At 65.9% G+C, this 17,483-nt stretch overlaps 4 protein-coding genes across 13 annotated transcripts; 2 read left to right on the plus strand and 2 right to left on the minus strand.

The window, feature by feature from the left end:
* The first annotated feature begins 1,159 nt into the window (after window positions 1–1,159).
* Window positions 1,160–8,084, plus strand: SLC43A3 (solute carrier family 43 member 3). Of its 6 annotated transcripts, none has more exons than XM_030451368.1 (13): window positions 1,160–1,291; window positions 3,638–3,842; window positions 4,288–4,417; window positions 4,753–4,799; window positions 4,892–4,968; window positions 5,068–5,160; window positions 5,233–5,372; window positions 5,748–5,878; window positions 6,168–6,326; window positions 6,427–6,540; window positions 7,054–7,240; window positions 7,603–7,727; window positions 7,848–8,084. In XM_030451368.1, the coding sequence occupies exons 2-13, from the start codon at window positions 3,656–3,658 to the stop codon at window positions 7,910–7,912; spliced, it is 1,455 nt and encodes a 484-aa protein (XP_030307228.1). In that variant the 5' UTR covers window positions 1,160–1,291; window positions 3,638–3,655; the 3' UTR covers window positions 7,913–8,084. The 6 variants fall into 6 exon arrangements, with proteins under 6 accessions (XP_030307228.1, XP_030307230.1, XP_030307233.1 ...); XM_030451370.1 differs by having other exon boundaries at window positions 7,603–7,694; XM_030451373.1 differs by having other exon boundaries at window positions 6,171–6,326; window positions 7,583–7,727.
* Window positions 8,085–8,167: 83 nt separating this feature from the next.
* LOC103539530 (proteoglycan 3) lies at window positions 8,168–12,973 on the plus strand. 4 transcript variants are annotated; one of them, XM_030451377.1, is made up of 6 exons: window positions 8,168–9,413; window positions 11,691–11,769; window positions 11,892–11,987; window positions 12,205–12,339; window positions 12,565–12,676; window positions 12,894–12,973. In XM_030451377.1, the coding sequence occupies exons 1-6, from the start codon at window positions 9,142–9,144 to the stop codon at window positions 12,950–12,952; spliced, it is 753 nt and encodes a 250-aa protein (XP_030307237.1). In that variant the 5' UTR covers window positions 8,168–9,141; the 3' UTR covers window positions 12,953–12,973. The 4 variants fall into 4 exon arrangements, with proteins under 4 accessions (XP_030307237.1, XP_030307240.1, XP_030307239.1 ...); XM_030451380.1 differs by having other exon boundaries at window positions 11,691–11,987; XM_030451379.1 differs by lacking the exon at window positions 12,205–12,339.
* LOC115598392 (bone marrow proteoglycan-like) lies at window positions 8,218–10,234 on the minus strand. 2 transcript variants are annotated; one of them, XM_030451382.1, is made up of 6 exons: window positions 10,047–10,234; window positions 9,717–9,810; window positions 9,521–9,630; window positions 9,060–9,191; window positions 8,817–8,919; window positions 8,218–8,356 (listed from the first exon to the last, which is right to left on the minus strand). In XM_030451382.1, the coding sequence occupies exons 2-6, from the start codon at window positions 9,775–9,777 to the stop codon at window positions 8,298–8,300; spliced, it is 465 nt and encodes a 154-aa protein (XP_030307242.1). In that variant the 5' UTR covers window positions 9,778–9,810; window positions 10,047–10,234; the 3' UTR covers window positions 8,218–8,297. The 2 variants fall into 2 exon arrangements, with proteins under 2 accessions (XP_030307242.1, XP_030307241.1); XM_030451381.1 differs by having other exon boundaries at window positions 8,817–8,928.
* Window positions 12,974–13,417: 444 nt separating the features above from the next.
* P2RX3 (purinergic receptor P2X 3) lies at window positions 13,418–16,547 on the minus strand. The gene is made up of 11 exons (XM_030451376.1): window positions 16,271–16,547; window positions 16,118–16,189; window positions 15,963–16,029; window positions 15,456–15,549; window positions 15,301–15,378; window positions 15,085–15,217; window positions 14,410–14,540; window positions 14,215–14,308; window positions 14,078–14,143; window positions 13,823–13,900; window positions 13,418–13,600 (listed from the first exon to the last, which is right to left on the minus strand). Exons 1-11 carry the CDS (start codon window positions 16,439–16,441, stop codon window positions 13,505–13,507), a joined length of 1,080 nt encoding a protein of 359 aa, XP_030307236.1. The 5' UTR covers window positions 16,442–16,547; the 3' UTR covers window positions 13,418–13,504.
* Window positions 16,548–17,483: the final 936 nt, after the last annotated feature.

The following is a 17,483-nucleotide window of genomic DNA, read 5'->3' on the forward strand; positions in this document are numbered from 1 at the left end:
GCACCCGTGGGAGGGGGCGTGGGCGGCGCGGGGCTGACTCAGGGGCCCCCATCCGCTCCCCACCCCCTTCACGAACCCGCGGACACCCCGACTAGGCACCCCCGGGAGCGGTGTTGGCGAGGGGGTGCGCCCTAAAGTGTCCTGGGGGCTTCACCCACCTGTGGGGGTATGCACTCACTCGGCCGAGGGAGGGGGTCCCGGTGCCATCGGGAAGGCCCGGGGGAGGGGCAGAGGTGGGCGGTTGGCCCGTGAAAGCGGGGGCAGAAGGTGGGAAACAGCTGGGGGGGAGGACAGTTGGACAGAGGGATGCCTGTTTGAAGCACAGCTGGGGAGGACAGACGGACGGACACGGACGGACGGGTGGAGGGGACACAGGAGGGGGCAGGCTGCGGTCAAAGCAGGTAGGGGGCGGTAGGACAGACAGACAGGAGGAGGGGTGGAGATGTGTTTGCATGGGGACAGACGGACGGGTGATGGACAGATGGGTGACAGACAGACGGACGGGTGATGGACAGATGGATGGGTGATGGACAGACAGATGGCTGAGCAGATGAACGGCTGGCTGGAGGGGTGGGGACGGGGTGGGGACAGGGTGGGTGGTTGAGAGCACGGATGGATGGACAGGTGGACGGATGGGGCAGTGGGAGGACTGGGAGGGGGGTTGGAAGTGGGGGGCATAGGGCCAGGCAGGCTGTGGGGTGGGTGCCTGGGCCAAGAAGGTGACAAAAGCACCAGGAAAAGGGAGAGCAGCAGGGAGAGCACAGGCCAGGTGGCCCTTGGGGGTGTCTCTGGGGTGACACAACTGGAGGTGGCCCAGGGCTGGCCTAAACCCAGCTGGAGAACAGCTCAAGGACACCTGGTGAAGGTGTCACACCTGGATACGACAGGGGAGGCAGGGATGACATGAGGGTCACACACGGGGGACATACACACGGGAGCCCAGGCGCGGGGTGACACTCCCGGGTGCCAAAGGGATGTCACGGGGGGGTGTGGGGCGCACAGGGTGTGTCAGCGCCGTTGCACGCCAGGGGTGAGGTCCCATCCGGGACAGCCCCTCTCAGGGCGGACCCGCGGGGCGACCCCAGGACCCCTCCACCGGGGCCGCCCCCGAGTCCCTCCGCGTCGCTCCCGGGGGCGGGGCCGGGTCGGGCCGCTCCGCCTGCAGCCGGGCGGGCGGCAACGGCGGCAACGGGACACACAGGGACCTTCTTACCGGCGGCACCGAGACACACCGGCAGCACCGGGAGCTCCGGCCCGGGCCCGTCCGGCCCTCCCCGCCCCACCGGCCGCGGTGAGCAGCAGTGGGGGATGGTGCGGGGCGGCGGGGGGGAGCGAGCAGGAGCGAAGGGGCCCGGATGGCCCAGGCGTGGCAGCGGGCGGGGGCTGTAGGGCAGAGGGCTGACGGGCCATGGTCTGTGAACCCGGGGTGGGGAGGATCGGGGGCCGCGTAGCGGGTCTGGTGCCTGAGCCCCCCCCCCAGCACCCACGCGTCCCCCGGCAGCGTCCCACGGGGGCACGGTTGTTCCTCCTACCACAGGCGCACGGGCCAAGTCCCCCCGGCTGGCGCTGTGCCCCTCACTCCATGGGGCGCTGCCGCTGCGCCCCGGAACACCTCCCGCCCGAGGGGACCCGCAGCCTCCGATCCGATCCGACCCCTCCCGCACTACCGGTTCCGGGCGGACCAGGTGGGGCAGCACCGGCCCCTTCGTTCCCGTTAATTATTGTACCATTAATTATTAAAGTGACTGAGGCTGGAGGGGCTGGAGCCGGGCCCGGGCCTCCCGTCCCGGACGCCTGGTTCACTTCCTGCAGGGAGGAGGGGGAGTCCCCTGTGTCCCCACCTGCCCTTCCCGGTCACGGCTCGGGGAGCTGGGGGGGGGACATGACCGGGACAGCGGGGGGCAGCAGGCACCCCCGACCCGGGGCCTCCTGCTCCCCTAGGGGAGTCAGCAGTCTGGGGGTCACCAGTATCAGGGACAGCAGTCTGGGCTCACCAGTCTGTCCAGGAGAGACCAGTGTGACTGGGACACCCCCGTACAGCTCTGGGGTCCCAGTACGCCCGGGGCTTTCCAGTATGGCTTGGTGACAAGTGACACCCCAGGGTGTGCCAGGGGCTCCCCCCCACGGTGATACTGTGATGGGGTCCCAGGGTGCCCCCCTGCAGGCCCACTTGGTGGCTATAGATAGCGCAGTCCCCCTTCCCCCCCCCCAGCCCCGGGTTAATCTTTAGCTGCTAACGCTGTAATGAGGCCTCATTACCGCCCATTACACAGCCCGAGTAGGGACAGGCCCGGGGACTGCAGGGTGACACGATGACATGCTGATGGGGGGGCTCAGGTGGGCATGGAGACTCTGGGTTGAGTGGGGGGAGGGAACACATGGGTGGCAGTGGCAGGCAGGGGAGGTGGCCTTGGTGCCTGCAGAGCCAGCTGTGGGTCACACTGGTGACACCAAGGGACACAAGTGAGTTGGGGTTTGGCAGGGACAGACAGGGTGCCAGGGTGTCTCCTGAGGGATCACAGTGTCCCCAGGACGTGACAGTGTCCCCCAGGGAACATGTCACATTCCCCCCAGCAGGGTGGCAGTGACTCCAGTGCAGTAGTGGGAGTCACCAGGGGGTGACAGCATCCCCAGGGCATATGTCACCATCCCTGGGGAGTGACAGTGTCCACAAGGGACATGTCACAGTCCCCAGCAGCATGCCAGAGTCCCTGGGTGCATGTTGGGGTCCCCAGGGGTGGAGGTCAGGCTCCCTAAGAGCTATATCCCCAGGGGATGTGTCACAAGTCCCAGGGACTGGTGCCAGCATCCCCAGGGCTGTGCCAGTGTCCCAGGGACTGTGCCAGGTCCCCCAGGGGCTATGCCAGGGCCACCAGTGGGGCTGTGCAAGGTTCCCAGGGGCTGTGCCAAGTCCCCAGGGAGTGACGGTGTCCCCGGAGCACGGACCCATGCACTTGGCAGCGTGTCACCTCCTGCAGGGCCTGTGCCAACCCCCTGGGGACTGGCGGGTCCTGGGACGGGCTGGCACAGGAAGATAAGGTGGCAGCAGGGGGGTCCTGATGAGGAGGAGGGGGGAGCACAGTTGCTATCAGAGTCCAGCAGGGTGGGGGCCCTGTGGATGCTCCCTGAGATTAGCAGGGGGAGAGGGCAGGTGCAGGGGTGTGGTGGGGGGCTGCTGCCTGCCCCCTTGTGCAGGCCATGTGTGTTCAAACTCCATGGTGGCCATGACGGTGACCATGACAGCAGGAGGGCCTGGCCTTGTGCAGGTGGGTGGGGGGGATGGGGGGACAGCACACGTGTGCATGTGTGTGAGCACATACATCTGTATGTGAGCACATCTTCACTTATGTGAGCACGTCTGTGCACATGTAAGCATGACTGTGAGCACGTGCATGTGAGGGCATGTGCATGTGTGTAAGCATGTACACATGTGTGAGCACATGCACATGGTTGCAAGCACACACATGCCTGCTCTGCCTGCCTGAGGACCTCCCAGCACCCTGGCACACTCAGAGGCCTGGCGCCAGCCACCAGCTGATGGGGATAAGGGGCAGAGTGGTGGTCACATGCCCCTACTCCCCCCTGAGGAGGTATCCCCAGGCGGGGGGCTGACATCCCACTGTCTGTACCCCCCCAGGACACCACGGCCGGTGCCATGGCAGGGGGGGGTGCGGGGGTGGCCAAACGCCTGGGGACACTGGTGTCTGGGCTGCTGGAGTGTGGCGCCTTCTGCGGCATCATCTTCGGATGGGCCTCACTTGTCTTCGTGCTCAAGGACCTGGGGTACTTCGAGGGGCTGTGCCACCCTCCAACCCACGACCCCAACAGCACCTTGCTGCCAGGTACAGACCCCCACTGCCACCACATGTCCCCACATCACAGTGCCCCACGTTCCCACTGCTTGGTGACCCATAGTGCCCCATACCCCTACTGTTCGCGTCCCCCTGTGGTGCCATGTGTCCCCTCTGTCCTGGTGCTCTGGTCCCTATTTCGCCTGTCCCTTGTAGCATGCTGTGTACCCACTGTCCCCATGTTCTATGCCCCCATCCCTGATGTCCCAATGCCCTGCAGTGCCCCATGTCCCCACACTCACAACTCCACTGCCCTCATGCCTCTCCTGTCCCCATACCCGTATCCCTGTTACCCATGCTGTCCTGGTGCCCTGTGCTGCCCCAAGTCCCCACTGTCCTGACGCCCCATAGTGCTCCATGTCTCCTGCATTCCTGCACCCCCATGCCCCTGCATCCCTGGGTCCCTCCTGTCCCCACAGTGTCCCTGTCCCTGCAGACTGTAGCCGTCAAGACGAGCAGTTCTCACTGGTCTTCACCATTGGCTCCTTCATGAACAACTTCATGACCTTCCCCATGGGCTTCATCTTCGACCGCTTCGGCACTGCTGTTGCACGCTTCATCGCCATGTCAGTGGGGGGCACCCATGGGTATCGAGGCGGCTGGGGGGGGAGAGAAGGGTCCTACCACCTGGAGGGGCACCATAATGGCAGGGTGGGTCACCTGTGCCACCTCAGACTGCTGGCTCTGGGGCCCCATCCTGCCCCCAGTGCCACCAAGCATCCCCAACGTGTCCCATGCCCCCCCTCAGCCCTCCATACACCCCTCAGGTCTCCCCAGAACCCCCTCATACCCCCCCATGGCCCTTTACCCTGGGGTGCAGGCAGTGGTGGGACCCCCATGAGACATGGGGGTGCCAGCTGTGCCTCTGTTCCTATGTGTCACCACTGTCCCCTCATCCCAGCTCCCTCTACACTGGTGGAACCCTGCTTGTCGCCTTCTCGACACCAGGTGAGACCCTACAAGTGTTGTGTACCCTGGGGAGGACATGTGGTGGGACCCCTCCATGTCCCCACTGACTCCCCTGTCCCCCCTGTCCCCAGAGCTGTCAGAGCTGCTCTTTCCGGCCATGTCCATGCTGTCAGTGGGTGGGATCCTCCTCATCCTCACCAACATGCAGGTGAGTTGTCTCAGCCCCCCAGCATCCCCATAGCCAGGGGTCTCCCTGCTAGGTGCCAAGGGGGTCCCTGACAGCTCTGGGGGGGTCTCTTGGGGTCAGGTGGGGAACCTCTTTGGGAAGTACCGCTCCATCATTATCACCCTTTACAATGGCGCCTTTGACTCCTCCTCTGCCATCTTCCTCATCATCAAGGTGGGCAGGGGGGGCACACGGAGGTGCGGGGTGGGTGTTGGGATCCAGGTGCCAGTCTGTCTCTGTCCCCAGGTGCTGTATGAGCATGGGCTGTCCCTGCAGGCCATGTTCCTCTTCATGGCAGCCTGCAGTGCCTGGCATCTCCTGCGCACCCTCTTCCTCATGCCCTGCACTCGCATCCCCTACCCGCTGCCCCCCACATACGACTACGGGTAGGAGGTCTGGGGTCGGGGGATGTCCCAGGGGTGGTGGCAGTGCCTGTGCTGTGGGTGGGCAGTGGGCCCTGCCCCACAGGCTAGTGACAGTGTGGGGTGGCTAAGATGTAGTGCCCAGCGTGGGCAGTGGAAGGGGTGATGGGGGACGGGGTAGGGGGTTCCAAGGGGGTGGGCAGAGGGTGATGGTTGGTGACAGGGCAGTGGGTGGGGGGTAACAGGGAGGCTGAGGGAATGAGTGGAGGGCTACAGTGGGCACCGGGGGTTCGGAAGGGGGCAGGTTGGGAGCGATGATGGGTACTGGGAGGGGTTCTGAAGGGGTAGGTGGGGGGTGAGGGGGGATGCCGGGTGACGGGGCTGTGGGGGCTGTTTCAGGCTGCGGTGTCCGGGGCACTCCCGCTCCTACCGCACCTACGAAGAGAAGCGGCAGCCGGGGGAGGCGGGGCCTGAGGAGGACCCTCTGGAGCCGGAAGCGGGACGAGACAGGGGGCGGGGCTTGCCCGGAGGTGGGTGTGGCTCAGGAGGGGCGTGGTCACACTTGTGATTGACGTGCAGGGCCGGGTGTGGCTATGCAAATGAAAGGGACGCGGCAGGATAGAGGGCGTGGCCGCACGCGGGTGCGGTCTATAAAAGGGCGTGGTTATGCAGATGAATGGACGAGAGCACACGGGATTCGTGGGACAGCGGGTGGGCGTGGCCGGTGGAGGGGGGCTGGGGTCGGGGTCATGTCCGGAGGTGGCAGTGGGGCGGTGGTGGGGGGATGCTGCTGCTCCCCTTACCCCTGTTTCCCTCCAGCAGTGTCCCCCCCGCCCCTGCCCTTCGCTGCCTGTGCCCGCTCGGCGCTGTTCGCCTGTCACGTGGCCTGGCTGTCGGCCATGCAGCTGCGGCACTACCTGTTCATCGGCACCCTCAACCCTCTGCTCGACCACCTGGCCCGCGGGAAACCCGGCCTGGGTACTGGGGGACACCCTACCTGCTCTTGGGGCTGCCAAGGGGTGGCCCGGAGGGGGGCTGCAGGGTCAGCCCAGCCCCCTAACTCTGTACTCCCCTGCAGTGAGCACCTACACCAACGCCTTTGCCTTCACCCAGCTCTGTGGGGTGCTCTGTGCTCCCTGGAACGGCCTCATCCTCGACCGGCACAAGCGTGGCAGGACTCCCCGCCCTGAGGGTAACCAGCTGGGCACACCTGCCCTGATCCCACAGGGCTTGGGGATGTGTCCCCACTCTGCCCTGATCACTCCATGCCTGGGCATGCGTGGCCGCTGTGCTTGGGAATATGGCCTTCTGCCCCATGCCCTGACCCTGCTGTCTCCAGGGTTATGTCTGCATCTCTGACTCCACTGTCCCCACTCATGACCCCATCCCTGACCCTCCTCTCCTCAGGGTTATGTCCCAGTCCCCATGGCCATGCTCCCCCATCCCTTGACCTACTGTTCCCACAGCCGTGTCCTCATCTCCTGACATCACTGTCCCTGGAGCGGTATCCCCATGTCCTGACCTTGGTGTTCTTGGCGACATGTCCCCTCAGTGCCCTAACCTCACTCTCCCCTGGGCCATGGCCCCCTGATCCTGCTGTCCCCAGGAATGTGTCCCCCCATCCCCTGGCCCCTCCATACCTTTGTCTGTATCCATGTCCACTGACCCTGCTGTCCCCAATGCCACGTACCCCCCTGCCCCACAGGAGCTCTGGGGACCCTGGCTGACCTCCGCGCCTCGGTGCTGTCACTGGTGGTGACAGTGACACAATGCCTGCTGTTCTCGGTGTGTGCGGCCGTGCCCCTCCTGCCTGTCCAGTTCGTCACCTTCGTGCTGCAGGTGCTGAGCCGATCCTTCCTCTACGGGGGCAATGCCGCCTTCCTGGCCATCGCGTGAGTTCTGTCATCTCTCTGGGGACCGACTGGGTGGCAAAGGGAGCAGGGTGGCTGGGGACAGGAAACAGGACAGTGGGGTCAAGGTGGCATGGGACAGGGTAGCAGGATCAGAGTGACAGGGGACAGAATGGTGGTGGCAGGGTGGCTTGGGACAGGCACAGGATGATGGTGGCAGAGAACAGGGTGGTAGGGTCAGAATGGTGGTGGCAGGTGACAACAGACAAGGCAGCAAGGTCAGGGTGACAGGGGACAGTGACTGGGAGCAGGGACGACAGAGGCAGTGGTCAGGGTGGCTGGGGACAGAGCACAGGTTGGGGGTGGCAGGCCATGTCCTGGCAGTGACCCAGGATGTCCCACAGGTTCCCCCCCCCAGCACTTTGGGAAGCTCTATGGCCTGGCCATGGCACTGTCAGCGCTGGTGGCCCTGCTGCAGTACCCCTGCGTGGCCCTGGTGCGTGGACCCCTGGGTGGGGACCCCTTCTATGTGAGTTCCAGACCCATGGCTATGCCAAGGAGGGAGGGGGGGTCCTGGCTCTGCCCCATGGTGGGATGGGGTCCTGCTCCCAGCCCCCCTCCCTAACGCCCCCTCCCTCTCTCCCCCCAGGTGAACTTGGGGCTCATTGCCGTGGTGCTGGTGGCCTTTATCAGCCCAGTGATGGTGGCTCATGAGTGCCGGCGGCGAGCCAAGGAGCTGGGGGCTGCAGGCACCCCCCTGGAAGCCCCACCAAATGCCCAGCCCCCCACCCATCTGCTCCACTGAGTCCTCACCCCAGCTTCCACAGGCCTTGGGGGGGCTCTGCCAATGGGATGGAGGAGTTTAGGGGGGACAATAAAAAGCACTGCCCCCTCAGTCAACTCTACTGCTCCCCACCTGTGCCCCCCACCACAGGGTTTCTCTAGTGTCTGCTATGGGATTGGGACACCCTGACTGGGAGGCGCAGACTCCTCCCCACAGCACACACAGACACAGCTTCAGGGTTCTGCTGCTTTACTGGGACAGGGGCCACCATGGGTCCCCTGGGCACAGAGGGGCTGGGGCAGCAACCCCAGGCCCTCAGTACTGGCAGATGAAGGGGTGCAGCTCAAAGCAGAACCTGCTCCTCCAGAGCCCATCTGGGGACAGGGACAGTATCAGGAACACCAGGTGGCCCCCAGCCACCCTCCCTGTGGCTTCAGTACCCTATGCCCCTCCCAGTGCCCCCCCTACCTCCCTCCAGTGCCCTGTACCTCCTCCCAGTGCTCCCCAGTGTCTGGTACCCTCTCCCAGTGCCCCACCGTGCTCCCAATGCCCTGTACTCCCTCCCAGTGACTTGTAGCCCCCCTCAGTGCTCCCAGTAGCCCTGTGCCACTCCCAGTGCCCCATACCACCTCCCCATTGTTACCAGTGCCTCTCCCAGTCCCCACCCACTCCCCCAGTGCCCCACCGTGCTCCCAATGCCCTGTACTCCCTCCCAGTGACTTGTAGCCCCCCTCAGTGCTCCCAGTAGCCCTGTGCCACTCCCAGTGCCCCATACCGCCTCCCCATTGCTACCAGCGCCTCTTCCATCATTTCTCCTTTCCCCATGCCCCTCACCGTGGGTGCTGAGGGTGGTGCAGGTAGGGATGAGGTGGCTGGGCTGGGCGGTTGCCCAGTTCGCGTAGTTCCAGGGGCTGGCATCCTCCCACCAGGATCCCCACTGCCCCCCCTGTGGGTAATGCCTCAGCTCCGTCCCCACACCCACCCCAGCATCCTCATAAACCAGCTCCAGTCCCCAGCTCTCACAGCCACCCCATAGCCAGCCCCCCAGCCCGTTCCCAGTCCTCAGTCCCCCCTCACCCTGTAGCTGGTGACAGCACCGATCCAAACTTTGCGGTGGGTGTAGGTTCTGGCCAGAGCCACCAGCTCCTTGTTGCGGGAAATGCTGTGCACCGAGGCCAGCAGCCCCCCAAAAACCCTCTGGCAGTGCTCCTGGGAGGGGGAGGCACCTATCAGCACCCTGACACCCCAAGAACCCACCAGCATCCCCCTGAAAACCCATCAGGAACCTCTGGCACCCCTAGGACCCTCAACACACCCAGGAGCCTCCCCGGCATCCTCAGAACCCTCCAGCAGTGATCCTGAGAGGATAGGGCATGGATTAGCACCCCAACAGCCCCTGGAGAACTCACCAAGACCCCCAGCAGTGCTCCTGCAAGACCAACAATCCCCAGCACTCACCTAGAACACCTGGGAACCAACCAGCACCCCCAGCACTGGCCATTGCCTCCCCAGTACCCCCCCCCCCCCCGTGCCCTTACCAGGGCCCCCGCATAGGTGCGCAGCTTGGTGACCACAGCATAGCGGAACTGGGGATGCTCCAGAGCCAGGGTGAGCCCCGGGGGGGCTGCAGGAGAGGACGGGGTGAGGCCTGGCACAGGCAAGGAGAGTCCTGCTGCCACCAAACCCAGGGCTTACAAGGGGGTGGCATGGCCCCCCAGGGGTGGTGGTACTCACCGGGGGGGCTAGACAAGGATGTGCCCAGCAGGGACAGGACCAGGAGCAGGCAGGGACACATGGCGGGGCTGAGGACACGGCACCTCGGGCACTTCTGAGGACATTCGATGTCGCCAGCTGCTGTCACTCCCAGTGCCACCCGACCATCCCCAAAGCCACCCTGTTCCCTCCACCAGCCTCACGGCACCCCCACCACCCCATGTCGATGGTTCCCATCCCCATGGCCCCTCTGACACCTCAAAGCCTCCCAGAGCCCCCCACCCCAGCCGCAGGGACACCCCCTGCTCCCCAGCCCACCCCGCTGTCCCCCCCCCCGTCCCTACCCCTCACCTGGCACTGAGGGGGCTCTGCTCGCTGTCTCCCTTATAGAGGGGATGGGGCCACGTGTCCCCAACCGCAGCCTTGCGACAGCCTCGCCATGGCCCCCCCGACAACCGCTGGGCACGGGGGAGACCCCGGGGAGTCCTGCCGGCACCCGCCCGGGCTTGCTCCAGGGGAGGGAGTTGGGGGTGCACAGGCGGGGGTCCCGGATGGGTGGGGGGGTTGAGCTGTTGAGCGCCCCGGACGATGTACAGGGGTTGGGGGGCTGCGGGCCAACGGCCGAGCCGGAGCCTGGTGGGGTGGCGGCGGTTGGGGAGGAAGCAACCCTTGGGCAAGCGCCGTCCGGCGGGAGATGGTATCGGGACCGCCACAACCCCCCCTTCCCTCCAAACCCCTGACCCCTTAAACAACCCCCCCGTGCCCTGAGCACCCCAAATTCCAGACCCCTTGCCCAGAATAATCCTCCCCCTCCCCCCCCAATCCTCCTGCCCTGTGCACCCCAAGCTCATGACCCCCTTGCAGCCCCTGCCCGCACCCCAAACTCCTGACCTATCCCGCACACTCCAAAGAGGGAGTCAGAAACTTTCTCCCCCGCCCAGTGCGTGAAATTTATGGGCCTCCAACCCCCCGCGCTCATTAGGAGCTGATGGGAAGCACCGGCTAATGACCCTGCCTGCGCACGCGCCTCATTAAGCCCCTGAACATCTCCCCGGGCTGGAAGTTCCCGCCCCACTTAGCCCCCTACTCCCTCAACCCCCCCACCCCAATGTGTATAATGAGAGCCCGAAGCGCTGCCGTTGGGGGAGGGGGGTGAAGGACCTCCTGATCGTGTCGGGGGGTCAGGGACCACTTCATGTCAGGGGAGGGGGGCGGGTTTGGGATCCCATCTCCCCTCCCTTCTCCCCCTTCCCCCCCACTTGTGCGCATTGTGGGTACAAGGAAACGCCTCGGTTAGGTGAACACATGGGGGGGGCTGGATCACGGAACAAGGGGATCAGACCCAAATTGGGTACAGCATCACCCCCACACACACCTCAAACATTTCCAGACTCCCCCATTCCCCTATATCCAAACTCTCCCTCAGCCCCCCCAGGACCCCGGCCTGTGCACCCCCAACTCCCTCCCCTGGAGCAAACCCGGGCGGGTGCCGGCAGGACTCCCCGGGGTCTCCCCCGTGCCCAGCGGTTGTCGGGGGAGCCATGGCGAGGCTGTCGCAAGGCTGCGGTTGGGGACACGGGGCCCCATCCCCTCTATAAGGGAGACAGCGAGCAGAGCCCCCTCAGTGCCAGGTGAGGGGTAGGGACGGGGGGGGCACAGCGGGGTGGGCTGGGGACCAAGGGGTGTCCCTGTGGCTGGGGTGGGGGGCTCTGGGAGGCTTTGAGGTGTCAGAGGGACCATGGGGATGGGGTGGCCTTGAGGAACCATCGACATGGGGTGATAGGGATGCCGTGGAGGTAGCACCAGGGTTGGCAGAGGGAACAGAGTGGCACTGGGGACAGCGGAGGGGCAGCGGGGACACGAGAGGCAAAGAGAGCAGGGTGGGGATGAGGGACATGAGGTGGCACTGGGGGTGACAGAGGGTGGCTGGGGACATGGCACGTCCTCAGAAACGCCTGAGGTGCCTTGTCCCCAGCCCACACTCTGTGTCCCCAAGTCACTGGTGTTCTCAGCCCTGCAATGCATCCCTGCCTGGCCCTGGCCCTGCTGGGCACAGCCTTGTCCAGCCCCTCTGGTGAGTGTCACCACCCCTGGAGAAACCCTGGAGACACCCAGGTCTTCCACACTCCCTTGCCTGGGGTGTCCCCAGCCCCTGCCAGCCCCGAGGTGTCGAAGGAGTCGCTGGAACTGCTGCAGGGTGACACGAGGAAGGCGGTGGCCCCTGCCCTCCAGGGTGTCCCCAACCTCCGCTATATCATTGTCACCCGGGCCTTGACCTTCCGCCACGCAGAGGTGGGCAGCGGATGGGGGGGATGCTGGGAATGGGGTTGGGGTCTGGGGGCACTGCATTTCTCTCCTGTGCATCCCCACTACCACATGTCCCACCCTGGTGTCCCTGTCACTATGTCTTAACCCACTGTCCTTGTCACACTGGCCCACCCCTGTTCCCCGTCACTGCGTGTCCCCCCGCAGTGTCCTCAGCCCCACGCGTGTCCCCGTGTCTCCGCAGCGTGTCTGTGCCCGGCAGTACGGGGGTCACCTGGCTGCCATCCACAGCTCGGCCACCAACGCCGTGCTCTGGGCGCAGGCCCGGCTCAGCAACTGCGGCGGCAAGTTCTGGATCGGGGCTGTCACCAAGCCCTGGGTGAGGGACCCCACCCTGTCCCCACAACCCACCCTAGGTTTCGTAGCCCTGTCCCAAGAGCCTCCCCCTGGGTCTCTCAGTCCTGTCCCAGTGCCACCCCTGGCTGCCTCAACCCTGTCCCCCGTATCCCCAGTGCCCTCCCATGGGTGTCCTGTCCATGGTCACCCTCCCCACGCCCTGTTGCCCACCGCCCCTCTCTGACGCCCTCCCCCCCCTGTCCCCCAGCACAGGTCCATGCAGTGTCACTGGGTGGACCGGACACGCTGGGATTTCTCCAACTGGCAGCCAGGACACCCCCTGTGCAGAGCTCGATTCTGCACCTCCCTCTGCACCGCGGGTGGGGGCACGTGGGGCACGGGGACAATGGGGGGAACGTGGGGAATAGGGGGACAGGGGCCACGGGGCGAATGAGGGCACAAGGTGGGCTGTGCTGGGAGCTCTGTCTGTGGAGAGGGAGGTGCAGGGGGGGCTCGGGAATGGAGATGGTCCCGGGAGGACAGGGGACTGGTCCCTGGGTGCTGTGGGGTGCTGATCCCCCTTTCCCCCTATCCCAGACGGGCACTGGAGGAGCCAGAGCTGCAAGCAGAGGCTTCCCTTCATCTGCGAGTGCTGAGGGAGTCAGCCCCCCACGTGGCACCCCCCTGCTCCCACCCCCAGCAAAGAACATCAGCTTTTAGCACCTGCTCTGTGTCCAGGCCTGTGTTGGGGCGGGTCTGGGAGTGGGGGGCAGCACCCTGGGGTGGAGTGATACAGGGGTGCCCCTTGTACCCCACATGAGCATTGCAGGCACACAGGAGCCCCTCACGGGGGCTGTCGTGGCACCAGGACACCCCCTCCTTACCCCCCCGGGCCTGTGTCATCCCCCTGGCCCCCCTTTCCCTTTGAGTCCTCCCCTCAGCCTCCTCCGCAACCACCCCTCGACCCGTTGGTATGGGCTGGACACAGGTGGGTGCTGCCAGCGAGGGTTTATTGGGGGGGGGCAGGACCCCTCAGTACAGGGCCAGGGGGAGCAAGGAGGGTGCCGAAGGGGGGTGAGGGGAGTAAGAGTTGGGGCAGCTTTTTGTGTTCCCATATGTCCCTCCTGCCCCACTGCCAGTGTGGGAAAGGGGGTGTCAGCCATGGGGTGGGTGGGGGCAGGTGTGGGGTTGCTCCATGGCACCCAGTGCTACAGGCCGAGGGAGCTGGTGCCCGAGTCTCTGGAGGGGTCCCGGGGGGGTGGCCCAGCTGTGAGGCTGGCGGGGGGCATGGTGACCTCTGGAACCTGTGGGGCAGGGCACAGGTGTCAGGTCAGTCCCTGCCCCATAGCTGTGTCCCTGTGGGTGTCTGCATGTCTGCCCACCCTCCCCAGCCCCACACACCCCAGTGTGCCCCGGTCCAGCCCCCCTGAGGTGACACAAGTGTGTCCCAGACTCATGGCAGCCCCAGCCCCGTGGTGACCCCAACCCCACCGTGACCCCAGCTACACAGCAGCCCCACAGCTGACCTCCTCGAACTTGCGGGCCTTGTAGTGCTCGGCCCCACGCAGGCAGTTGAGCAGGATGATGTCACACAGCACCGTGCCCTGGGGAGCAGCCGGGGGAGAAGCCCTCAGCTACGGGGCACACTGGGACCTCCCGCAGCCCCCCTGCCCATGCGGGATGCTGCTGCCTTGGGGCTCTGATGTGTCCCCACTGCCCCACTCCCAGCACTGGCCGGGGATGAGGCCGCCAGGCAGGGACTGAAAACAGACACAACTCACCACACCGATGGAGGTGAAAGCTGCCACCGCGTTGATGAGGGTGGGGACGATGCTGAACTTCCCAGCCTGGGGGGGTGAAAACCCTGTTGTCAGAGGATCCCCTGTCCACCCTGCCCGCCTACCCCAGCCTCACGTACGTTGCCGTACACCAGGACGTCAAAGCGGATGCCGAAGGCCTTGGTGAGGGTGCGGCGCTCAGTGCCATCCTGCCAGCGGTAGTACCGGGCGTGCCTGGGGGGGGCGGGGGGATGACACCAATGCTGGGCTGGGATGTGCACACGTGTGTGACATGCGTGTGACGTGCCTGCGCCACGCATGTCCCCTGGCAGTACCTGAAGTTGTAGCCGGCGGCGGTGGCGGGGGGCAGCCCATCCAGGCGGGTGAAGGAGTAGCGGGGCAGGCAGCGCTCCCCGCCGCGGTCCAGGTCGCACACCCACCCGATCTTGATGCCCAACACCCCCCCCTGCCACCCCGCATCAGGGCTTGGCCTGTGGCCATGTGTCCTCACATCCCCATGCTCCATGTCCCGTGTACCCACATCTCACATGCCATGTCCCTCCATCCCACCTCTCCATGTCTCCATGTACCCCCACACCACATCTCCATGTCCACTGTCCCACCTCCTCGTGTCTCTGTGTCCCCCCATTCCATGCCCCCACATCCCATGCCCCCATGTCTCACGTGTCCCATACTGTGCACCCACACTCACACCCCTGTGTCTCCACATGCCTGTGTCTCCACGGTCTGTGTCACACATCCCTGTGTCCCCACATCACATTCCCTACATTCCATGCTCCCCCAGCCCCATGTCCCTGTGTGTCCACATCCCATGCTCCCACAACTCATGTCCCCATGTGCCACACCTCTCTGTCCCCACATTCCTTTGTCCCCACACCCCTGTGTGTCCTGTGTCTCACATCTCCATGACCCCTCTTCTCCCTGTTGAGTTCCCATACCCCCTGTCCCCCCATTTCTCCCCCCATCCCGTGTTCCCTGTCCCTGCTCACGGTGGCAGCCAAGGTGGGGAAGTCCTGCCCGGCCATGCGGGCCACGTCCCCCAGCCGCAGGATGGGGCAGAGGGGTTGGTGCTGGGGGTGGAAGCGGCACCGGCCCAGCTCCCCGGGGGGTGGCAGGTTGGCCCTGGGGACACGGGGGACACACACACACATGGGGTGTCAGCTGTGGGACACATCCCCCCTGCCCCTGTCCCCACGGCCACCCACTTCTCGAAGCCGAAGAGCGGAAAGCGGACACTGTTCTTGATCAGAAGGGTGAAGTTCTCGGCCTCCAGCATGACGGGGCTGAGGGGGGGTGACCCTGGGGACATGGGAGGCGCTGACCCCAGCCCCCAGCCCCCTGTGACCCCAGCCACACTCACACATCCACGGTGTCAACCTCGGCCGGGCACCAGCCCTGGATCTCACAGGTGTGGAGGGTGCGGTTGAAGGGGACGCAGCGCCCGGTCAGCACCCCTAGGGACACCCAGGACCCCCCTGTCAGCATCCCTGGGAACAACTCTGGGGACCCCCCCTGTGAGTAACCCTGGGGTTTCCCCTTGGGACCCCTCCCATCATCCTCCTAAGGACTTCCTTGGAGATCCCACCACCAGCACCCTAGGGACACCCCATCTCGAGTGTCCCTGGGTACTCCCCCAGGGACCCCCCCCACCCAGTCAAGGAGCCCTTGAGACCCTGACTTGGGGACCCTCTATCAGCACCCTGGAGAACCCCATCAGCACCCCACGGAACCCTCCCCATCAGCTCCCTGGGGACCCCCTGCCATTGCAGCCCCCTGGCCCCTGCCCTGGGTGGGTGACCCTCCCTGCTACCCATGTCCCCATGAGGGGGTTCCTGGGGTGGGGGTCTCGGGGGGGGGTGTCCCTCACCGCTGCCCGTGGTGGTGCCCATCCCCTGGCAGTGATGATCAGCTGTGCAGCGGTAACGAGGGTCACCCTGGGGGGGTGTGGGGGGTGAGCAGGGCAGTGCAGTAAGGGGGGGTGTCCCTCCGTGCCACTCATGTGCCCACCCCTGCCGCCCATACCTCGGGGCACAGCCCCTGCGCTTGGTTCTCCGTCAGGATCTGCTTGGTGACCACCACGAACACTGAGGTGCCCTGGGGGGACATCAGCCCAGCTGACACCTCCAGGGGGGTAAACTGAGGCAGCGGGAGGGAAGCTGAGGTGGGTGTCCTCACCTGGGGCGGGGTGACATAGTCGGCTGTGTCCAGCACCCTCCCAGCATAGCGCCCCACGCCCTTGACCTTGGTGACCACCGAGGACTCGATGGCCGTGTCCCGCACCTGGTAAGCCTTCTCGTGGAGGAACACCCACCTGGGGACAGGGAGGAGCAGTGGGGACAGACACATTGTCCCCGGGCCAGCCCCAACCCCCCCCGAGGGGCTGCGGGTGCCCCGTACCACCCACTGTGATCCTGGGGGGCAGAGCCCCTCCCTGTCACTCGCTCCCGCCCCGACACTGTCCCCTTCTGTCACCTGTGCTTTCACGAGTCTTTCATCCGCACTGGCACTGTCCCTCTCTGTCACCCACCTCGAGGTGCTCTTCTGCCTGTCCCCACCGTGTCACCTGCACTGTCCCCTCGCCTGTCCCCCCGTGCCACCCGCTGCCACCGGCACATCCCACCTTCCCGGACACCCTTTGTCACCCTCTGCCTGTCCCTCCTCTCCCCTTCACCTGCCTCCCCCCTCCCTGTCCCCTCCCTGTCACTCGCTGCCACCCGCAGCACCCCCATTCCCCCGGTGCCCCCCGCTCGCCCCCCCGAGTGGTGCCCGTGGTGGGGAATCCGGCGGGGTGCCGGGAGGGAAGGTCCCGGGGGATGTCGGGGGCCCCCAAGGGATCCCGGGAGATTTCCGGGGGCTGTCCCACTGGTGCCGGGAGATCCCGGAGGGTCTCCGGGGTCTTGGGAGAGGTTCTGGGAGGTCGCAGCATGTGCCGGGAGGTCCCAGGGGGTCTCGGGAGGTCACAGAGGCGTGCTGGAGATCCTCGAAGGGGCCCCGGGGGGCTCTCGGGGGGTGCCGGGGGTCTCACCCGATGAAGTAGGCGAGGATGAGGAGCTGGAGGGCGCGGTGCAGGACCCCCACCCCCCGGCTCCGCACCACCACAGCCTTGGGGGTCTCGTAGGAGAAGAAGGCGGCGGGGCAGCGGGGGAGGGGCGAGGGGGGGCATGGCGGTGCGGGGGGGAGCGAGGGGACAGGCAGCGGTGGGGAGGTGGGCAGGGGGAGAGGGGAAGGGCTGGGGCGCAGGCACCGAGGAGAGGTCTGGGTAGGGTCCGGGCAGCAGCGGGGGTGGGGAGTGTCTGGGCAGGGGTCCGGGCAGCGGAGGGGTCTGGGCAGGGGTCCGAGCAGGTCTAGAGCAGCAGCGCGGGTGCGGGCAGGGCGGGCAGGTTACGGG

This window comes from Calypte anna, chromosome 5 (genome assembly GCF_003957555.1).
Source record: "Calypte anna isolate BGI_N300 chromosome 5, bCalAnn1_v1.p, whole genome shotgun sequence".
In the NCBI taxonomy this organism is placed as follows: Eukaryota; Metazoa; Chordata; class Aves; order Apodiformes; family Trochilidae; genus Calypte; species Calypte anna.